This window comes from Cinclus cinclus, chromosome 10, assembly GCF_963662255.1.
Source record: "Cinclus cinclus chromosome 10, bCinCin1.1, whole genome shotgun sequence".
Taxonomy (NCBI): Eukaryota; Metazoa; Chordata; class Aves; order Passeriformes; family Cinclidae; genus Cinclus; species Cinclus cinclus.
Window position 1 is genome coordinate 15,182,839 of NC_085055.1, and position 24,395 is coordinate 15,207,233.

The 24,395-nt window shown below is 39.7% G+C and overlaps 1 protein-coding gene across 1 annotated transcript; it reads right to left on the reverse strand.

Moving 5' to 3' along the window:
• Positions 1-811: 811 nt before the first annotated feature.
• On the reverse strand, positions 812-24,133 carry ATP1B3 (ATPase Na+/K+ transporting subunit beta 3). The gene is made up of 7 exons (XM_062499642.1): positions 23,926-24,133; positions 16,311-16,439; positions 12,372-12,479; positions 10,915-11,102; positions 10,129-10,179; positions 5,162-5,248; positions 812-1,957 (listed from the first exon to the last, which is right to left on the reverse strand). The coding sequence occupies exons 1-7, from the start codon at positions 24,032-24,034 to the stop codon at positions 1,787-1,789; spliced, it is 843 nt and encodes a 280-aa protein (XP_062355626.1). The 5' UTR covers positions 24,035-24,133; the 3' UTR covers positions 812-1,786.
• Between the last annotated feature and the right edge of the window lie 262 nt (positions 24,134-24,395).

Sequence of the window (24,395 nt, forward strand, 5' to 3'; positions counted from 1 at the left end):
GGAATATTTTGAAAGAACATCTCATTCAGTATTAATGCATGCCATTATTACAAAAATATTCATTGCCTTTTGTACGAACAACAACTTTCTTTTGTAGACAACAAAAAGCATGCTGAATAGTATCAGATCAATATAAATCTATTTTTAATGAGGTTTAAGACACTGTTCAAGTCCCATTAAGAGCAGCTTCCTCCAACTGTGCATCACTGAAGCCTCGCACAGCTGTTAAAAGTTTTTCACTAATGTGGCTTAGACTGGCCCCAAAATTAAAGCAGGGCATTAAGAGTGGATATTGAATTTTAGAAATCCTTCATTTGTTTAAATAAAATATTAAAAACCACTGTAACAATTAGGTATAAAAGTTGTTAAGTAACAAATTTGGGCCTAGCTAGCACAACATACAGGTATTTACACAAATGCAGATTTGCAGTGGTCTTTAACACTGGGAAGACATCAGAATGTGAACCATGTGCTCAAGCCCACCCTCCCCTAGACCAAAAGACACAAAAACCTTGGGGAAGAGTAATGTAAATTGCATGTCAGCTCAACTGCCCAAGTCAGCCCAACAGCATGGCTCAGCCTGGCTCAAAGTGAGCAGCAGTCACAAGCAAACCAGACTGGCTGTAGTCATTTTAGCAGCTGCACTTGAAGTTACACCATAAGTAATTAACCCCAAGTCAACAAGGTACTTGTATAAAGCAGTTGATGACATCAATTTTCTAAAAGGATGATGATGAAACACACAGAAAACCCAAGGTGAAAGAGCAGATGAAGACATGAGATGTTAAAATGATGCGACAAAACAGATATATAAATTAAAGAAGAATGTTTAATCAAGACAATCCTTTCTGTTGCCTTTTTTTTTTTTCTTAAACAGAGATTCTTCCAGAAATTTTTGAATTGGAAAATCAAAGCCTATTCCCACAGTAGTGAGGCCACTTCTTTCAAGCAGCTCTGTCATACAACTGTTACCAGGATCCTGAACTATTTAAATTTTCTATTGATATTTCTGAACTAAAAACTTTCAAAATATTGTATAGACTTTATTTGTGCTCCACATATTACAAGCAATTAACAACACAAAGAAAGGTTCAACTCCTCAGCTAGAACACCAAACTCTATACCAAGTATTACATGTACACAATACTTGCACAGCGACAAGCACAAGGAAGTACTAGTTGAGCACTTACTTTCAGATATTCACACCAACTTTTAAAATGCACTTCCGTTTCTCCCACACCACCCATCTACAATTTAAGGCATCTCCACACAGTCATCCATCCACTGACCCACCCACTCCCACACACACGGATTTATGTTGGAGGTGTTTACTCTTACAAAGAAATTACTATGTCAGTCAGGTACCATTTATTATTTATCCCTCTAACTGTGTCAGCATTGAGATATGACAGTTAAACCAGTGTTAAATCAATACAATATTTACAGAGCACAGCACATTAAGCTTGAGACACTTACTTGGAGGATAAAACCACATTTTAGAGCAGGACAAAGGTCACCATTATTATGTGTTTGAAAACAGCTATTTACAGGTCCCTATGACATAACTATAGTCTGTACACTGTTCCAACAGGGCAGGCAAAAAGCAGGATAGGCATTTACTTTAAGGGAATTTAAACATACCATTTGGAAGCATATTATTATGCTACCCTGAACGCCATAAACCACCTTAACATTCTTCAAGGTGGTCTCATATCCTAGAATGGCATGTCCAGATGATGCAAAACAGACAACACAACATTTACTTTGTGGAGAGTGCTTACTCCAGCTATTCAGACATCAGAACTTTGAAGGCAATTCGTCCCAGAAACTTGTCACGGTCATCTTGATTTTTTAAATTAGGTGAGCCCAGGATCTTACACTCAATTGCTATTTCTTCTTTGGTACCGTTGGGGCTAATTGCTAGTTGAACAGCCACTAGAGGCTGCAAATAGTGAGCCTAGTAAACAGAAAGATGGGGAAAATATTTGAGAGACCGGAATAAGTTAGCATTAAATTCACATTTAATCCATCAGAGCAGTTAAGAAAAAAGCTAATTAGAAACCAAACTTTTTGAAGTCCAGTCTGATTCAGGTGAGACACTTTATTTTCCCAGGTTAGAAACACATTCTTCATACTATTTCTTTACTAATATATTCAAATAATTTGAGTCACAGACAGTATCTTCAAGAGGCATACATGACTTTACCCCTTTCTAGTTTATTAGGTCCAATTCTTCTAGAAACCTTCAATGAAAGAACCTCAGAAATTAGTGTCTCCCAACCCATTCTACTGACTCTTCTGCTTGTTTTGGGTTTGGTTTGGCAGAGTGCATATAATCTGCTACAGAATGCAACTTTTCTAGCAGGGTTTAAAGCATCCTTTTTTTCCAAAAGCCTGACTCAACAAATACTAACAAACCAGCTTCCCTTCTCCCCTATCCCATTTACTTTTTCAGCTGCAAAACCATTCTGAAAAGTACGATCTGTTTAACAGCTTTACACAGAAACTCTTCCTTGAACATCCTGACACAGTGTCCTCCTGGTCAGTGGAACAATTACATTATTATTATTATTATTACTACAAAAAGTAAAATTTAAGAATGAGAGCAGAATCAATTCCATTCTTTTGTCAACTCAACAAAGAACAACTTGCATTCTATTGTTAAGCGCCTATGCATTAAATAGTTTATTATACACTATTAAGGCAGCATTTTATGCTATGTTCATGAAGCATTTCCATAGTTTATTAATATTTTTAGGTCAGAACTGCTTACTGATGATTCAGCAGAATTCTCTTCCAGGCAAAAATTCGTTTAAGTCAGTGGACTAAATACAACATTACATTATTATGCAAGTATAAACCTTGAATTTCAGTCGAACAAAATTTTGAGGCAAGACTTTTTCCCTCCTCATGCACTTAAAAGATCTTTAATACATTTCTGTTGGTTTTAGGCTATCTTCTCTACCAAAGAGCACACTATAGAATACTCAAAGTATCATTTACAAATGATGATGTCACAGAAACAGATATGCTAAAATCTTTAATATGAAGTACTAGTAAGAAATAGCTTGAAGTAGCCGCTTTCATTGGATAACAGTTTTACTAGATCAGAAATTTTCCTGTGCTCCCATAAACTTCAGACTGGGAGGGAGGAAATGCAGCTAGGCAAGGCTCCCTCAAAACTTTCCAGCTGTAAGGGTGATACCATACTTAAGAGTTTTCTAAAAATCAGAACTGATATTCACATGTTTCCTCAAAGAGAGAGATCTTCTCACCATCAAGGTTTTTCCAAAGGGGTATACAAATTTCTATGATGTTTTGAAAAGAGATGATACCAGAATGGACTTTTACTCAGTATAAAATTTGGAGGGGGGGGGGAAGAGAGGCAGCATCCTCATTTACTATGTCAGATTATCTAAAGAAGAGAACATTCTCCAAGATCAGAGTTGGGCTAACTGTACCAAGCAGCAAAGAAAACAACCATCCTGGACCACAAAATTGTAGATATTAGTGCTTTTCTGGCTCCTACCTGAACAAGAGCAGCAAGTTTATTCAAATCTTTTTAACTCCTTTACAGGATAAAGTAATTTAACACTTCCACACTGATGTAATATAAAAATTATGTTGCATAGCTAAGAAATCAATCCAGACTCTAGAGAACTAGTCAAATACGCAAACTCTTCTCACAACTCTTCTCACTGCCTCTTCTTTTTTTTCCACTATGCAAGTATTAGGAGAATTAGGCCTCACATAAGCAAGAATCCCTAAAACCATATCCACTGTTCCACATGACAAAGAACATGAAAGGACAATGAACCAAATACTGGGGAGGGGGGAAAGACAATACTAAAAAATATTTTTTCTAAATCACCTAATTGAAGCAAGGAATAGCACTGTGTTTTGCCTATCTTCATTAATGTCTTTACATAACCTTTCATTTTCCATCAGTACAGCAGCAAGATGGGAATTTGCTAGTAAAGTTCTTCATCCCATCCTTGGTACAAACTGGGTCTTGACATGTCAAGGTGCACAGATGCTGTATTTTGCATTTCTTAGGGAGAGCTGTGCTCTTCTTTTATATTCTTTCATTCCAAGAATGGGATAGAGTCTGTACTGACTCCAGCTGTTGGTACCACATGCAATCTTTCTTTAATTTGCATGCCTAAGTGAATAGATGGGGTACCAATTCATAACACGGCAACAAAATGGAAAATACAGAACTGCCCAGAAGTAACTGAAAGCAAATGCTGAAGGAAAATAAGCTCCTTCCCCATTAGTAAAAGCCAGGGAGGGGAGGATAAAATAAGTTATGGAACTGCTGCAAGTATAGAGTACAGGGGAAAAATAACTGACAAAAGAGTAATTTAATGCAAAAAATCACTTTGGTGGGTGCTTTTAATTTCACCATGGTACTCTATGGATCTAATAGATTTATGTTTGAAAAAGAACCTTTATCTTCAATGGTGAACACTGTTTATTAGACTAAATAACTTGGTCATAAGAGGCAATATAATTTCTTATTTTATAAAAGGTACAGATTTTCTGCATACAGTGATCACAAATTGATGCGAGAAAAAAATTAAATTCAAGTTTCAAAAGAAACTGGAGTTTTAATTCTATATCTACAATGTTTAAAAAGTATACAGTGAGTTTGGGGTTTTTACAACTATAATTTTAGAAAATCCCAAACCTATCTGCTGCTTTGAAGTCCTTCTTCATAAAACAGGGCATACAGAAAACATGACATGCAGAGCCACAAAGAATTATGATCAACACCACCACAAGGAATTGTCAGCTTAATACCCAATACAGAAATGCCAAAGATGAAGTACTAGAAAGTGTATTGTAACATGAAGACTCCGTATACTTCTCCTGCCTTTCCCTGCATTCAAAAATACTCCAAAAGATTTCAATGAGCAAAAAAGAGCAGCCACTCTCAAGACTGCTGGTGTACAGCCACTCCTCCATTAGGACAATGCCCAGTTTGTTCATGTCTGCCAAAGCACATCTCCAGCTTCACCGAGTGCTGCACAACGTCTGCATCAGCAATATTCCTTAGCAGTACCTCATTACAAAGTTCAAACTTCAGAATTAATTTGCTACTAGCAGCTGTAAATGCACACAGAAACAGAACACTGAAAGTGAAGTAAGGGATACTTACGTGCAAGCTTTTCCCATAGTATGGGAAGTACATCAAGTCCATCATGCCATTAGGAGGAAAATAATTTATGTTAACCATGCCTTCTTCCTGTAATTGCAGAGAGCAACAAAAGTAGAAATTAACATTTGCTTGCATAAAAACAAACACAAAATTAAAATAACCCAATGATGAAGTGCAAGACACCTAAAAAAGGGCAACTGACTTATAAACTTTTTAGAATAATTCAAACCAGATTTCTTTTGGCTGCACACATCTGCTGCAGTAAGGATTAGCAGTACTACTTAAATTAGCAATCAAGTCAAAGACAGCTTGCCTTCACACTTATGAGTCAAAGAAATGGGGAAGAGTATGTTCATTGTAATGAGTAATTCAACAACCCAATCCCCCGTATATAATTAAAATTCCAAGTATCTCCAAGCAAGCCTGTGTATTTTGCTGAACCGTGTTCATTTAAAACCAGGATTTTAAGCCTCTCAAGCGTGTAATGATAAAAGCCTTCACAGAGAAGCACAGACACCTCTCTGCAACAGTGTCATTCCTAATATTAGGTGCCTCCTATCCTTGAAATACAATCCAGATAAGAAGAAACCCAAATGGTTAAAATGGTGATGGTTATACTGGAGTTATATCACCACCTCAGAGGAATGACATATACAGATGCAGGCCTTATCACTCAACTGGCCCCTGCAATCCCAAATCCTGGAATAAGAAGCAGCTACCTACAAAGCTGCTGCTTAATTTCTAGGGAGTCACTCAATCCATATAATATACTAAATATGTACATATGATTGAGCTGTCCAGACACAGGTTATCAGTATAGCAATACACAAACACCTCTCCCTATATGTAACATTCTTCAAGACTGTATATCCTGGCAGAATATTAAACTACTGCAAGTTCAAACCAGTAGGAAATGCCCACATTTAACGTGGCTTTCTGGAACCAATTAAATATATTACCATAACCAAGAGATATTTCATTAAAACAACCCCCCCAAAATGCTAAAAGTAAGTTCAGAACAGCACTGCTTGTTCCATGTCATTCACAAATTCGAAGTGTATTAGAAAGTTTTATTGTTGTTTTCTCTATTACTGTATGTAACAGCTGTAAATGTTAACAGATACCCTACAAAATTCAGAAGACAACTGCAGTAAGATCAAAACATATTTAAGAACAAGGCATAGCTCAAGGCTACCTTCTTTTCACCTCCTCAAAAGAACACAATATTTTTTTAGAATAGGACCACATTCTCTTTCCTTTGCAGTCAAAATTACTGCAATCACTAATATATGTTTATTAATTATTTCAGACCTTGAGCTTGCATATATAACTATTAAGCAGGAATATGTTGATTTCTGCCATTATTCTTTATCATATTTAAAGCTCATGCAGCTGAAAATACTCACTTTTCATATATGTTGCTAAAATAATGGTTAAATAATCAGCATACAGAATAACATAGGCAAAGTAAATAGGAGTAGTGCTTTCTGGAGCAGATAAATACAAGGCATGCAGGCAGTCATCACTATACACTAAATATATGCATTAGGCTATCAGTGCAATAGCAGGGAGGTTCTGGGACATGCAGCTGCCTATCTAGTGCAACTGCTGGGGGGGTTCCAGATCTTCTTCAGTAAACAATCCTAAATAATATCACTACATGATTAAATCAAAGCAAACCAAAAAACACCTAAAGAACCTGCATTTGCTGAAGAACTTCAAGAATCAGTCCATTAGTGAGCGTCACTTTTTCTGTTTATGTTGTTTCTACAAAGAGCTGCTGACAGTCAGCATATCTAATAATCAAAAACTTAGCTGGACAGACAGACTTCCACCTCATTAACTGGGTCTTAATTAAAAGAGTAGTTTTGAAAGAAGAATTTACCAGATGTTGAAATAATATACTGAAGAAATAATACAATAAAGACCCAAGGAAAGAATTTGAGAAGGAATGGTCTATAATCACTTGAGAAGAAGAAATAGAAAAGATAAAGAGCAGCATTCATCAGTAGGAACTGTAAAACAACAGATTTCTATCACAAAAAGCAAGTTAACTTAGACCCTGAGTATGCTGACAAAAGTAAGGCACATTGAATGTCATTCATATAACCATTCTTCATTCCTGTCTACAGGAAACTACTATTCCTGTCAACTGCAAAGTGATATCTAACACAAAGTCAAGATGGTCAATAAACAGCAGAAATGGTTTCTTTAGTTAAGAACAAAAAACCCCATCAAATGGACCAGTTTTCAGTAAAGGCTGTTTTAACTTGAAAGAAATACTGCGGCAAGATATTCCAGCCTATGTGAAACTTCACAACTCTGGCCCCAAACTAAAAAGCTAAAATGCTGATCTTCAAACTTCTTGGAGACAGAATCTTTTGTTGGCTTGTTTCTCTTTGTGGAGATTCTCAACAATGCAGATGAGTTCCTACAGGGTGCAGGAGGAAGAACTAGCTGTTATAGTGTCTGACACTGCAAACTTCCCTCATCTACAGATATTACAGTAATGACAGCTTCAGCTACGTGTGAGCAGAGGGGGAAGAACCCCCAGCTATAACTGTGCTGACTCTGAAATCACCCAACTATGTACAATTTTTCCATTTAAAAAAAAATCCCATATAAAAAGTGCAGGGAGAATAAACAAGATTCACCTTCACAGGAGAATACCTGAATAACAAATTCCACACTGAAAAACTTAGAATGTTTCAAGTGCCCAAGACTGGCAGGATGTGCAAACAGAAGCTATTAACCTAATTTTGCATTTGAGAGACAAAACCAAATATACCATTTAAAAGTCAGATGGTATGCTAAGTCCAGGCAGACACTTCTCCAAATCACTCTCAATATACATAGAACTGATGCACAGAAGCTCCATCTGAGCATGAGGAAGAACCTTTCTCCTGTGCAGTGATCAGGCACTGGAATAGATTGCCCAGAGTGTGTGGAGTCTTCCTCACTGGAGATATTCCAGAACTGCCTGGACACAACCCTGTGCCACAAGCTCTAGGATGACCCTGCTTGAGTAGGGAGGTGGGACCAGATGACCACTGTGATCCCATCCAGCTTTATCCACTCTGTGACCCTTAATTGTAGGAAATATTTAAAAAGAAGATGAAAGGAAAATAAAAACCAGTGAACAGTAAATCTACAGGACAAATTCTAAAATTCAAACTGGTACCTAAGCTTTCCTAAACAAGTATATTATTATGAGCTAAGGTGAGAATATGGTAGTAAAGATAAAACAGATGCATTCCAAGTAGCAAAGCCTGACAAATATTTCCCTGGAAGTCACTAAATAACTAATAACATTAATAATTTTAAAATTCAAATCCATCACACTTGTGTAGAACACAATTTTAAGTGAACATGGTAGCAGAAGTTGGTACTTACAGAAAGAGGATTCAAGAAAAAAAGCATTTCTGTGTATCCCAAAGAGTAAAACAATAGCAAAAAAACCCCACCATGATCAACCAAGCTGTTATCAAGCTGCTTTGCTAGTGAAACCAGTTAAGAGGGTAAGAAAAAGTATCATCTCCTTAGTATAGTTTTTTACTATAGTCTCAGAGCATCCATAGACAAAAGTTGAAGAAATACTATCATAAAATAGGATTGCCATTGATATTTGATTAATCACTTGAACGTTAGTTCTCAACACATCACAAGGCACTTCTTGTGAAAATGAAGATGACTGCTCTGGACCCTATTCTGTGTTGCAATAAGGACTTGAGATGCAAACCCAAATTCACTCATTGATGGCACCAAGCTAAGCAGTGCAGAACACTTCCGAGAACTTGATCCCTTTAAAATGATCATAAAAAATGACAGAGGAGGGGTGAAAAACAGCCCTATCAGATTCAAAGTTGTGAACTTCAAGAAATCACATCTACAAACACAGACTGGGAAATAATCAGAAGAATGATTTAAATAGTAAAACAATTCAAATAAAGACTAGTGTATTACAATACCTCAGCTAGAGGCAAACTTCTGTCCATTTTGGGATATCACATTGAAAGACAAATTATAAATTAGGCAAGTCAAAGGAAAGAAGTGTATAGTAGAAGTATAAGGAGCTTAATTGCTTTATTCTATTCAAAAAAACAATGTGGGGATTGTGAACAGAAGCAAAGAAAACAGTCTCAAGTAAAAGGAGGAATCACCTTTGATTGCTATGGACTGTCATGGAGAGATCAAAACTTTCAAAGACTCCACAAAAATCAAATCTTTAAGTCTGTGTCTACCACTAATAGCTGGGATGAAGGCAGAAACCCTTACAAGTGTTTTTCTCATTAACTGCTGATATTTCCCAGCCTACACTTTTATCAGTCACCAGAAGCTGAAAGCCAGGACTCTGCCCCTTGCTCAAGCTAGACTTACCAAGGCTTTCACTGCTCCCCAAGCAGTCTAGGAAAAACACCCATAAGTCAAAGTAATTATTATAATTGCAATAAAACATTCTGTGTAAATCCATTGGTACATAACAAATATGCAAAGATTAGCTGTTATTATAAGTAGTTTACACTTGATTTGAAGGCAACTTTTACTTGAGCAGTAACATTAGTTTTCACACACAGTTGTCTTACCCATCATTTATAAAATTGTCTAAGGTGCACTTGCAGCATGGAGAAAAAATAAAAATATAGGTTATGAAATGGGAAAATAAAATATAACTCACAAGAAATAAATAAACAAGACCACAAAAACACATGTCTGCATTTTCCTCAACTCTAAACCAAATCAGGTAGTTCAAACACATCTAAGGATGAAAGAACAACCAAAAAATGTTTCTATGAGTACACTGAAGAAATTAAAGACACTAAAACTAAATTAAGACATACAGGAAGATGAAAAACACAAACAGAAGTACAAAATCACTAATAAGGGAAGAGTGAAATAAACTATTTCATTATTCACCGTAATCACAAGGAAAATAAACAACACACTCATTTCTTACATTCTGAACTGACCTTAGGTGTACACTCTATACGTGGCTCTCCTTCAGGCTTTAATCCAATTACCTAAAGGAGACAAAGTTAAAATATTTACAGATCTTTTTCCCCCTTTCCATTTTTACAGACTGAATTTGAACTTCTCCCTCACTAAAATATGAGTTCATACAGGAACTAAATCTATCCAGTGTCATTTTTATCTGAACACAATGTTACACTAGGACTAAGATTTAAAGTAGTGTTAAGTCAAATAGTTTACTCAGGTTAACTCAAAATAGTAGTACAGTAGTCACAAAAAGTACTGCTTTCTTATTTTACATGTAACGTGTAATTTTAACGACTCAAACCAGTTAGCAATTCAAGTAACTGGTAACATCACTGAACAGTCAAATACTTTGTAAAGTTTTCCTCACCTTTCATAATTTAAGAGTTACAGAATGCATTACATTCTAGTTAGAGTTCTGAAACACAGGCATGAAGTAAAACACTTAACTTTGCAGAGTGGCCTAGAATCTGTTTCACAGAACAGCAAGTAAAAGCAAAGAATATACTTCTCAAAACAGGATTCAGGTATTTTGGTGCAAGTAGTCAAAGCCAATACTTGTAAGTATTAGAATGCCCAAAAAGGTCACTTCATACTACTCTCTGAAATTGCTCAGTGTTTCAGTAGATTACACTGTTCAAGAAATGCAAATATCTTGAGTAGCACACTGAACACATTTCAGTCCTTTCCACAGTAATTTTTTCACACAGCAGTAGCTGGGAGCACTTGTTCTAAGAAATAAAAAATAAGTAAGCACTTACTCTATTCATTTTCACAAGCACACAGGGAGTTCCTTTAGAATAGCCAAAAGTTGCATCCTCCTTCCCAGAGCACTGTCCAAGCTGAGAGATGTTAAACTGACAAGCCTTTTTAACAGCAGCATCACTCTGATCAAAGATCTGTCCCGGGGTACATACTATGTTTTGAGACTGCTTTGAATCATTATATGCTATGAAACAAAAACAGCTTGTAAATCAATGGTATAAAGCATGTAAGTAGCCAAAACCTGCAATGCCTATATAAATAAATGTTGTGTTACTTCCCTAATAGTTTTCTCAAAGAAATATTTTCAGAGCATTGTCTCATACATCCATCTTAAACACTTTTTCAAAGCATACAGACAAGTAGCAGTGTACTGGCATGAAACATAAAGAGTATTAGAGAAGAATGAGTATTTTCCTGCTTTTTAAATTGTAACAATCACAACTTCATTAATATCTGTACATAAAAGAACTACACGTTCTAAGCCAATAATGTATTAAAATACAAACAAGTTTTTACCTGGAAACTCAACCAGTTTTCCCTTTGCAGGTTTCTTTCACGAATACACAGGAAAACGTAAAAGTATTTCAACAATTAATATTAAATTGCCTCTACATCAGGTAGTATAATTTATGTTGTATTAACATCTCAAGTTGTTGCTCACTTTCTTGTGTTTCTGAAGTGCACAGACCACACTGTCACAAATGCTAAACTATTCCCATGTAAGATACTTTGTGGTTTCTTCTCCTCCCTTGCACCCCAGCTCCCAGTTAATAAGGTAAAATGGACAAAGGGAAGTTCATCCTCGATGCAAGACCCAGAGAACTACAGGAGAGGCAGCTAGTCATAAAATGCACCACTCTTCCCAGGAACCCTTGGCAGAGCTCTGGAAGAAAAGCCTACTCATAGAAGCTTTTACCAGGCACCAAAAGTTACCTTTTCTCCATGTTCTAAATTCAGTGTTTTAATATTTCTTTGTGCATAGTGTGTATCAGAGTGAAAAAAAATCAATAAATTGCAATTAATTTAATCTTTGTGTGTCTCATTTTTCTAACATTTTTAGTTCTTCAGACTAAAGCACTCTCACTCAGTTACCAAATCTTTAAGACTAATCAGATAAATCTTGATAAACTTTGTCTCCAAATACAAGACCTACGTTATTTTAATTTTAATTATTTTGCCATATGTAATTTCTACATCTTAGAATATTTAAATAACCACATCACCCAAAACTCTCCATTATGTACTGCACTGTTCCTCATGCTCAGGCTCCCTGTCCAATACAGGCATTACACTCACCTTTTTCTGTACCACATAGACTTATAACATACGTATCTACAGTAATCCTGAATCTGTATTAGTCTCCATTAAACATTAGTAACTACAAGCAAAAAACAAAGTAATGTTCTTAGGATTAAGACTCTTAAACTACTTGGGAAATTGTTAAGTAACTTACATTCAAGGAAGTTTTGAAGCGTAGTAACATATTCTGAATATGACTGGCTGTCACTCCTGTTAAAGTAAAATTCCAGTGCAGTGTCTGGCTTTGGTGAAATCATAAGTCCTTAAAAGCAAAAAGTTCAAGTTAGGAACTAAGCAACTTATCTTTCCTCCACCACTCTAATCCCTACTCAAATACCCATAAATTGGAAAATGTCTATCATCTTTAAAGAAACATTAATGTTACCCCTATATTCCACAGTACTGGAATGTGCTTCGTGTTTCCAGTAATCAAAATCAGCATTACATTAATAAACATTTAAATCCAACCCAATGAATAACTGCAACTCACAAACCAAGTGATCAGAGAAAGCAAAATCAGGAGTTTAATCACTTTCAATCAAAGGTTTTTATTGATCCACTTTTCATACTCAGCAAATTAAGCTTAAAAAATAATTGAAAAAATTCTCAAAAGCACACCCAGAAAACCTTCACTTCAAGCAATAGCTCAAAGCTTTAGGTAATGCAAGCCGAAGCTACGATTGTATTATTCTCATAGAAACACAAAAATAAAATTAAAAATTTGATTATGCATAAAGGTGGCTTGAAAGTTACCCCAGTCAAAACAGACAAGTCAAGTTAGTTTTTGGTTTTCTCCTCAAAGTTTAGATGTCACCTGTTCCACAGAGAATACAAGACACTTTACACAGCCACAGGGGCCGGGCTCAGCCAGGCCTGGGTACCCCAAATGCTCCGGAGCTGCCTCCCGGCCCCCCCAGCATCGGTGTCCCCTGGGGAACCCCAGCTCCTCTGGGCTCTGCCTGGGGACACTGGGGCAGGAGCCACCCCCGGCCAGGAGCCCGCGCTGCAGGAGGTACAAGGCCGGGGATCACCTAAGGCTGAATCCAGCCTCGGCCGAAGGAGGGACAAGGCACACGTGGAATAAAGCAAGCGCGGCCCTCTCAAGAGCTGAACTGCCCCTGCTTCCCAGCATATGGCCCAGAAAGCTGCAGAGCTCAACCTTCAGGATTTCTCTGGAGCAAGTGGAAGCAAAAGGCACACTGACACACCCAGCTGTGCCACCGGGAGCTGTCACTTACACAGCTACCCCATGCTTCTATTACTCAGCTTCAGTAGCAGATGAAATAGCACTACACCACCTGATATTGCAGCAGATTAAAACAGTCTGATCAAAGTCAAATTTGACAAAAAGGAAGAAGCTGGTATTACACAGCAACTGATTGTATTATCTTAGGATGCCATGTAGTTTTCCTGTCCTCTGGCAAAGCCAATTAAAACTAGATTAATTAAATTTAAGGTGGAAAACAAAAATCTCACCAAAAAATTTTTAAAACCAGGGCTTCTTTATAAAAAAATAAAGATTTAAGAAAGTAAGGCTGTAGCGAGAAGATAAAATTAGGTTACTGTAGTTAACCATCACAGTAAAGTATTGTAAAGCAAATCAAGAGTGCAGCTCAGCAGACCACGTCTATTAAGAATTTACCTACAGAAATGGCCAAGCTTCTCATCCAAAGGCAGAAATTATTTATGAATACTTGCAGCTTGCAAATAATAAACATCTATACTAGAAATTCACCACCAACAAATGCTTTTCAGCTTTTAAAAAGCCCAGATGCAATTTAAAGTTTTTTATTCTAGGTCTTTTATAGGATTCCAAATAAATAACAAATCCTCTTTTTTGCAATAACAGCACTTAAATTATTTCCATGGAAGCCACAAGTAAAGGCCTTAATGACTGACAGTCTGTATAAAATTACAAACACTATTTTGGCTGCAGACTACTTTGCACCATTACAGTAATTTTCTGGCCTTCACACTGAACTGGGATTCAACAAAATAAAAGGCAATTAGTAGCAGGGGCTGAAAAATCACTGAAGAAGTTTTACACATTAGGAGCTTCTGGGGGAGAAGAGATTATTATATAAAAAACTGTAACATAAACCAAGGACTTAAATGGTATTTTTCAAACGGAATATGACAAGGTAACTAAACTAGTCATCAATGAATGAAAAAATAATTTGAAGAGATTTACTGCTTCAGGGGAATGTCAGAAACATCCTGTGAAGAGGGGACTGCTCCACTTCCAGTGGATTGTATTCTGCCTAAAATCTATGGTGTAAATTCTACAAAAAACCTATCTGAAGGACTGATGCATAGATAGTGAGAGATGCAGGATTTTAGCTCTTCTAGAGGAACAGAATTAACTGCCGCAGCACAGGATCCCATCTAGGATTGTAAAAGAGATTACATTATTTTGTAATTCCAGGGGGGATTTAACAAAAAATGTTTTCAAATCATCTGAACTTGATTTATACTATTATAGCCCAGTGTACAAAGCAAGTCAGATATCAATTATAAAATAAATCAACTGTGAGATTTCCAAGTACGTTTAACATAAGAGCAGAACCTTTGACCTACGGCATCCAGGTTTTGTGTGTAGATTTTAGGGTTTTTTTAAAGAATGTAAGTTTACAGCCAGGAACCTTACATGTCTCACTGCAAATGAAAAACGACAGAGTTAAGGAGAAACATTAAAACAGAAACAAGCAATTTGATCATCTTTAATGTATGAGCTACTAAAGACATCATTAATAAAGAGATTTAATTCAGAAATGTTACAGAAATTCTTCAATTAAAAACTAATTGTGGCATACATACTTTTAAAAACAAACATCCCTTATAACTTATATCAAAGCCAAGGAAAATTAATACTCTGAACTACATCAGAGAAGAAATGTCACTCAAGCCCAGCATTAAGCCACAGCTATCCACAGCTCCATCCACTACAATGCTTCTCACTTCCACAACAGACACACTGGAAATGGGGAGAAATGGTCAACTAAGCCACTTTTTTCCCCCTCAATTATTTTTCCTCTCTCTTTTTTTAAAAATTACTCCTTCCAGCATCTAGCCCATTCTTAGCTTGAAAAAAATGGCACAAATCCTCAAAATCCCTTACAATATGATACTTGTTAGAGCAGCCAGAACACTACACCAAAAAAATTCCGTTCATAATCCAGAGATGTTTTATCACACTGGCCCAACTGCAACTTGCTCACACAAACATCACTACCATCTTCAGTGTGGACACAGCTGCAAAATGATGTTCAATTTTAAGAGCTTTGCATTCAACAAAAGGAAAAAAGTATTTAAAAAAATAACATTGTCTCACTTCCACCAATATATTATTATACTTGGGAAGACAACCATGTTATTACTCATTCTTATTTGTACAGGGTTGTTTTTTCTAACATACAGTTCCTTGACACAGCCAGCAATGAGACAGGCGGGCAGTGCTCAAAGGAAGCACGACTCCACTTGCAGTGGCAGCTACGTGTTACACATTTAGCTTCATCACAGAACAGGACCCTTTCTCTAGTGGATACGTAACAGGTCTACAATCCCTGAAACGCACAGACATTCCATGTCAGTTGGAAACTATCTAATACTGTAATGAAAACTCTGCACAACCCTCTGTACCATAGTCCTCACGTGCTCTTGAGCAGATCACACCCACAGGACAGCTTTCCTGTACCTTCTGCAAAGTATCAGATACTTATGAAGGTGGTCTTCCATCTGATCCAGAGAACTGGTTTTAAGTATCTTTACAGCAATCTGGCTAAGTTATAAACCCACTTCTACATCAGCATGCTGTGAGATCTGCAGGCAAAATTGTGATCTACATGACAAATTCAACTGACAGGAGCTTAGAGGAAAAAACAGCAGAAGTTTGTACACACAGAAGAGCTTCTGCCTGAATTTACACTACAAACACACATAACTTGCCACACACCAAGTTTTACTTTTGCAACCTGCAAGTAACTGAATAATGACCATGGTCTCCCATAAGTAGCTCACACTTCGAAAAAGCTCTCAAATGAAACTCAGTTGTTAAACCAGGCAGAGGTTTAAGAAAAAATAAATACAGTGTTACCTGGACTAGAAATCCGGTCACGGTATTTCGGTATATCACTGCTCAGTGTCTGAAGCATAACCCACATTGTGAATGTGAAGAGTGCTGCTAGGAAACCATAGAATACCAGATAGAATAGCAAGATCAATCCTGTAACAAAAAAAAAAAAAAAAAAAGGCTAAAATTAGTCATAAATACACCTCTAGCGTACATATGTAATGTGCAGTGCACAATAATGCATACAAAGCTCTTTTCTTAATACTTTCTGATTCTCGAAGCTTATAGGGTATTTTGGCATCTCTATTTTTAAGAGAAAAGCATTAAAAACCACTCTTTGGGCTACACAGGAAAGCTGGCAAAAACAACTAAGCAGTGCATTAGGAAAAGAAAACAACTCTAACTTGTTTATTGGAATTTTTAGCTTTGTATTTGGTTGTTGGGAAGAGGAAAAAACTGAGGGAAAAAATAAAATTATTATACTGGATCCAGACCAGGGAGGAAGCAACTGGTGCTTTAATAACACAGCTGATATTTGAGAGAACTCCATACAGAGCAGTCCTTCACACATCCTGTTACAAGATACTTCTCAAGGTGGAAATGCTTTCTGCCGCATGCTTTTGAAAAGAAGCCAAGCCTTCTCTTTAGATTTACCCAGCCTAACACACGCACCTGCTTTACCAATCTACCCTGGGAACCCAGCAACCTCACCAAATTAACCAAATAGACAGATATTACAGCTTCAACTTGTTTCATTAACTGAGCACTCAATACCAACCTATAAAAATGTGTGGGATTCTGTTTTAAGACTGAGCACCTGAGACTTAAAGGCATACACAGCAACTTTGTAAAAAAGAATGAGAGCTATTAAAAGTACTGAGGGGACTGGATGCTTGGACTGAGAGCCATCTTTAAAATCATTCTAATTCAAAAGCATAACCAAATATTGACATGAATTCAGTTTTTATTGGATATTCTAGTTGGAAGGGTACTATCAGAAGCCAGAGATGTAACTCGGGCATGAAGAAAAGCACTTCAAAACCATTATGGAACATCCTACCACTGGCACTTGATTACGTGAGAGAATCAAGTACAGAACTTTTTAACCTTTCACAGAAAAGGAAAGAATAAAAGCAAACAACTGTACCCCAGTGCTACCTACTGTCCACTGGAAGATGACAGAAGGAAGCCTAAACTCTGGCTCCTGTCCCAGAAACTATTTTGCACTGAAATAGTCTCTCTCTAGTGTAGTAAAGTCCCCAGAAACCCCTGACTGTTAAAAAACCAAGCACCTGTTTTACTTCTCCCAAAAGAATTCTGTGTACATCTATTAAAATAATGACATGGTTTACAAATTCTTTACTGTAAGTAAAGTTCTCAATAGCAACCAGCTGAATGCCAGTATATTTTTGGTTTGGTTTTAGTTTTCAGTCTCACATGTTGTGGAAGTTACCTACCAATCTGCAATAACCTGAAAATTACCAGCTATTTAAAATACACTTGAAACCACCATGATGTAAGATTCCATGCAGCAAATAGAAGTAGCAAAGTATGCAAACACAAAAACAAGATTACTCTGTAATGAACAAGACAGCTGGACATCTATTGTGAATGGTTGCTAAGGTTATTTAGAAGCTATTTAGCTGCTAAAATGAGAACATAAAATCAAATAAAAATTCTAGTCAAAAAAAGCCATTACAAAAGTTGTATCTGTATTTGGCACAGCAGCAATTTGTTTTACCTGTAAGCTTATAATTACTTTAACTGGATTCAAAACAGAACAAGGATCTTGCGATTAATAGCCAATGTGTTCTGGGTATTACAAAACCAACCAAAAAAAAAAAAAAAAAAAAAAAAAAAAAAAAAAAACAAAAAAAAAAAAAAAAACCAAAAACTCCCTTACAAAACTTCTGGTCCACTCTCATTTTGATCCATACAATTTAATCAACTACTGGATACTTTCACCAAACTGTCTAGAAAGTACACTTTCCATCAAGGGACCAAGGCATCCATCGAACAGCCCCAATGGAATAGAAGAATTTGACATGGAAGACAAGACAAGCAGCTACCATGTCAAGTAGAGTAAAAGCAAGAAAATCAGGGAAATTATTTCAGAATACACCCATATTTTAATTTTTAAAACAATATGCCAAACTTCATTGGAAAAAGAAAAAAACTGATGAGAGAACATGGGCAATCAGAGTACCACGGTGTGCAGTTCTCAGCAGACACGGCCCCAAGAGTCGTCCCGGTTTGGGCCAACACTACCACAGCACCTGCATTCCCGGCTCGGAGCTGACCCCGAAGAGCAGGTGCCAGAAGGGGCAGCTCTCCCCCATGGGGTCACTGGGTCCCCTTCCCCACCAAGGGCAGCAGAGGGCAGAGCCGGGACCCCTCACAGCCTGGAGGGAGCGCCAGTACAGGGCTAGCAGCGACCCCCACTCTGTGATGGGGACTGCAGTGACAACAGCACCTTCCCCAGCCCCCCTCCCTCCCAGCAGCAGCCCAACCTCTGGGGACACGCAGCAGGAGCACGGCTGGAAAGACTGCTTCTATTCACGGCCCTGAAGCTCCACTGGCCTCCCCCAGCCCAGCAAAGCACATGCCTGCTCACACACAGATTATTTTTAATCTTTATTTTAATATAGCTTGTAAATGCACTGCAGAACGCTCACCACTAAACTGACCCATTTACACTACTTTGCCGCATTAAAGAGGGGAAAAAACAAACAACAAAAATCCCCTCTATAACTTCGAGCAGCCCCAAACTGAGTAAGCTGCTCTTTGTGAGCCTATTAGTACTAATTATCCTTAGCTAATCACAGTGAGCAAGCTATAACCTGTCAAGAAACTCTGCCAAAATAACTTCACATAACACTGGATTTCTTGTCAGGAAACAAGATGTACCCAAGTAACAGTGAAAAGCCATCTTCTATATTTTCTCCAAACAAAGTACAGCTTCCACATCTAACATGCAACCCAACTCAACTGTTGTACACCAAAAAAATAACACAAGAAAAACTCAGAACCAAAATTCTGCATTACAATTCAGCTAGTTGTTTTGGTTTGCTTTTCTTTTTGCAGGGCATCACAGTACCAAAAACCACTTCTTCATATCCTAACCACATCAAGCAAGTCCAATCTGGAAAACTTCCATTTCTGAACCAACATGTTGGTACCGTCATTAGCTGGAATTCATTTGCAGGAATCGAAACACTTCTCCACTGTGAAAATCAGAATTTATGACTGTGGTGAATGCAAGATACTACATACCTGGCCATCATTTCCATGGGATACAAGTTTTCCAAACTTTACATGGCAAAGGTAATGAAAAGCATGTTACTCTTGCATAAACCAGACTGGCAAATCTATCTGTATGTAATGCACAATTAGATATATATAGGCATCAGTATAAATGCTCCCTCAAACAGGGTTGCAACTATTCAACATTACCTGCAACAACAAAAACTAATTTCTGGTTTTATGGTTTGTTGAATTCCATGCTGCACTGATCCTATCACTGCCATGATTGTCCTTCAGCATCTTTAACAAGTGGGATTTAAACACCCAAGTGATGTTCCTACTGACTTTCTTTGGTGTTCCTGGTACTGGAACACTGAGTTTTAGTCCACCTGCAGAGAATTTCCTTACTTTAACCTAATATAACTACACACATGAAACCATCACGAATCATGTTTCAATCTTATTTCTTGGACACTCAAGAATTACTGTTTTCCAGATTTGGGTGACAGCAGAGGGAGGAAGAGAAGACTTGGAAAAAATATAACCTCAGTCCCTTGTTATATATTCTATGTCACAATAAGCCAGGGCTCCACACAGAATATGGCTACACCTCAGGAGACAATGAAAACTGTCAAGTGCAACACTTGTGAAGAATCACAAAAGCCAAAAATCACAAATGCCATGATTAAGCATTTAGAACACCCCCCCATCACCACAAAGTACACTTACTGTACAACTAGAGCATACTGATTGATATCTGCAACAAGCCAAAGCAAGATGCCTTTTATCAGCGCAATATAAGTCAAGAAAAATAAAATATTCTACTGCAGTGGCAGACAGTGTTACCAGATGTTTAATACTACACTACTCAGAAAGAAAGCTAAATGACAATAAATACCTGCTCAAAACACCAATAAAGAAGACAAAATAATGATGTCAGAAAAGCAGTTAAAAGTCTGACAGCACTTTTTGTGTCTTCACTGAATTCCAACCAGGAATTCAGTGAAGACAAAAAAAAAAAAAAAGCAAAGCTGGATCCTTTATTATGGCAGTCAACAAGAATGTATTTCCATTGACATGATGGAAAGCTCTCCTAAAAATAAAGTGTTGGGGTTTGTTGGTGGGGTCTTTGTAATTACAAACACGTATCTGTGCACCAAAGGATACAACTAAGCATTCAAAAGAAAATTCATAGGTCTGAATTTCTGTGTACTTCAAGGCAATGCCACCTCTACCTTGAACACCCTTACACAACCAGCTTCACAGAAAGACTTAAATATACTTGCCATGACATCTAGTGTGACCAGAGATAAGTACTGCTACAGTCTATATCACCCTTCTTTTTTGGCACAAATGCTTTTCCTGTAACCTTATGCAAAAAGAATTAACTACCTTGTAAGACAATGCACACATCCGAGTATGCAGTGAGCATCTCATTACAAGACATTTATGATGATCACACTCCATTCTCACTAACTGTAGGCAGACACAGCCACCTTGCCATTACAGGCAGAGACAAATGCTGATGCCCCACCCTGCAGTCTGCCGAATCCTCCTTTCTCTGCTCTACCCTATTAAATCCTGGGTGTACCCCAGACCCACACTCATTCCCATCACCTCTTCCAGGACTATCAGCACCCCTCATTCCTTGCTGCTGAGAACAGCACAGCCTCAACTCAGCAGCTTTTCTCAGTATTTTCTGTCTCTTAATACAACAAATGACTATGCTGAATAATTAAAAATAGAAGAATTGGGAGGGAGGGTGAGTGTTTGTAGGTTCGGATATCAACTTGTGAAAGATTCTAACTGAAGTACCCTGCAAGTCTGCAAAAAAATTAGGTGAAAGTCTCCAATTTTTTTTTTCCACAGGAGGAGACACTATAGAGTTTTCACCAAGCTGTAAAAAACAACTCTTCACCAAACTCTAAAATGCAACCTCTGTTACATGACAAATGAGTACAGGAACCACTTGTGTTTGATCTTTTCACAAATCATGGCATGGAAATGGCAGAGGAGTACTCCAATGCCATAGAATTGGGATTCAGAGAGAACCACTGCCTTGCAATTATCATTTACATAAGCCCCCCGGACTATGCCAGACTCGGGCAAAACATGCACATACTGTGAATAATTACTTAACGGTTTCTCTACTGCTCCTGTCTTACTTCTGTGAGGAAGCTGTCTTGAGACAAGAGAAATATGCACGGAAGAACAAGAGCCAGCTGAATTCTCATGGTGCTGCCCCTGGAGACACAACAACCCAGCAGACTGGCAACCAGAAACCTCCTCCCCTGCGTCTTTGCCTTTCAGCCCAGAAACCAGCAACAGAAAGGGAACCGCAGTTGGTGAGAGAGCTCTAAGATCACACCTCTAGAGTAAGAGCAGGAGGAGACCAAATCCTGCAGTCTCCTGTGCCAACAGAGCCACCCAATTAGTGTCCTACCATTAAAAAGTAAAACCAAACAGAAAGCCACACACCACACCCCAAAACAGTCAGACTATAATTAAATTAAAGAAGCACAGTATGTTAATCATGGAATGCCAAAACAAACAAATGTTGATGAAAAAAATACACTGAAAATATGGTGTTACTGAACACTCACTTCCCAATGTCTAACCTGAGGAAGTGGCATATAGTAGTAACCACATGCTAATCGCCTAAACTACTAAATAAAACCTCTTAATGAAGTAAAATCATTTGACTTGCCTACACAAAGTAAAATTATTCAAAGTGTCAACTGATACTTTCTTAAGTAATTGCAGAAACTCAGTTACCAAGGAAATCATCTCAACTTCAAAGGCTATCTACTGGCCTTGGTCTAACATGGACTAGTGACATCCTAGGTGATTTACCCTACTAGGTAGGTTTAAACAGAGAAGATGGTTTCATCTTCACCTTTTTAAAAAAACAAAACAGGTTTGCAAGCTATTTCTAACATATCTACAGTCTGCGCTGCTCAGACTCATGACACAGCCAGACTTCTGCAATCCACACACCCAACCCACGCACTTGAGGAAACCTGCCTGTACAGAAAGATCACTAGACAACAGCATAGTGGAAATTTCCTATCCTTTGCTATTCAACTGGCAGAGTAGCTGCAAGCTCTTATTTCCATTTGAATGGAGGGGAACTCCTGTCAGAGCTCGGGCCCTCGCCTGACAGACAGAAGAACACTGGCACGGCAGAGAAAGCACACCCCATGCACAGTCCGCTTAAAGCTCCTCCTCGCTGTTTCAACATCAGCATTCATTGAGATCGCGTCAAGGCCAAGGATGTACTGGCCTGTTCCTTAACACCACGCTGAGAGTCTTGTTGGTTTTGTAAGCACAACTATTAAGTATCCCAACTACATCCAAGTTTTGGGAGGAGACGCAGCATTTTCTGAAGTCAGTAAATACGTCCCATGAGGGCTGAAGAAACATCCTAATATTAAGCATTTGTACAACTGTTTAATACGAGAAAACACACTCGGAAAAGCCAAATATTTTTATTGGAAGCAACCAGATTATGATAACAGCTCAGAAGAAAGCAATAGGATGACTACCTGAAAATAGGGAAACAAACACTGACTTCACAGGCTTTACTGGAGAGCCTTCATTTAAAGCTTCCTTTAAGAAAATAAAAGGCCCAGAAGCCCTACGCTGGAACAAATTTAGCACGATGACGCACAACCACACACAACGATCACTTGCTGGAATCGGGGCTCACGAACTTCTGGGGAGGGGGGGTCGGGGATCTTCCTTTACTCTCCCTCCCCGAGCTGCAGGTCCAAGTACAAAGGCAATTCGCGCCCATTCATTCTGCATTCCGTGCGCCGCTGGAGCGGGGGAGCTGCCCCGGCACGCGCAGGCTGCGGGGGGCGCGGGCGATGCCGCGGGCGGGGCCGGCCCGCACCTCGCGGCGGAAACCCGTCACGGCGGCACCGCGGCGGCCCCCGGCAGAGCGGGCGGGAGATGAGCCCACAGGCCCGCACGAGTTGCGGGGCGGGCGCTGAGTCATCTCGGGACGCGCCCCGGGAATCGCCCCGACCCCCGCCCCCGCTATCACGGACGGAGCTATTTTTAGACCCGCGGTTGTAACGGACACCGGGGCGCGTGCGCCGCCGCGGCCGCGCGGGTCGCCTCACCTGGCGCGTGCCGCCCCCTCACGCCCGCGGGGGCCCTCCCGCATCCCGTCCCCTCACGCCCGCGGGGGGCCCTCCCGCATCCCGTCCCCTCACGCCCGCGGGGGGCCCTCCCGCAATCCCGCCCCCCCTCGTCCCCGCGGGGACCCTCCAGCCCGCCCCTCGCCCCCGCGGGGGGCCCTCCCGCATCCCGCCCCCGTGCCCCCCCACCCCACGGCCCCGCGGCTTCGCCGGCGCCTCGCCCCGCCCTCGTCCCCCGCGGCAGCCCTTACCCCAGCTCTTCGCCGTGCGCCCCAGGAACTCGCCGCTGTTGGGGTTGTAGATGAACTGCCGCCACTCGGCCATGCTCTGGCGGAAGGGCTTCTTCGTTTCCTTAGACATGGCGAGGCGAGGGGCGGCTGCGTCGCGCGCTCCGGCGGCAGAGCCTCCCCGGCAAAGAAAGCCGCAGCCAGCGCCCGCTCCCAACCGCTAAGTAACTGCGGCCGCGGCGCCCGGCGGGAGAGCGGGCGGGGGCCGGGCACGCCGGGACCTTCCCCAGTCCCGCCCTCCTCCTCTCTTGGCGCCCCCGCGCCGGGCGGGCCCCGCCGCGCTCCGCCCACACCCGATCCCCGCTCTCCGCGCGCGCCCCCTGCCGGCCAGCGCCGCCCTGCTGCGGGGGCGCGGGGCCCGGCCTGGCGGAGCGGGCAGCGCCGAGCGCGGACGGAGCGCGGGGCCCGCACGGCCACCACGGCTCGGCCGCCGC

What these genes read in the sequence shown, in the direction of transcription:
- ATP1B3 (XM_062499642.1), bottom strand. Translation starts at nt 24,034, where the DNA reads ATGTCTAAGGAAACGAAGAAGCCCTTCCGCCAGAGCATGGCCGAGTGG. An exon ending in TGACCGGATTTCTAGTCCAG is followed by an intron (nt 12,480 to 16,310) that starts GTAACACTGTAT and finishes TTTGCTTTTAAG; the next exon opens with GACTTATGATTTCACCAAAG. An exon ending in ACTATGGGAAAAGCTTGCAC is followed by an intron (nt 1,958 to 5,161) that starts GTAAGTATCCCT and finishes TCTGTTTACTAG; the next exon opens with GCTCACTATTTGCAGCCTCT.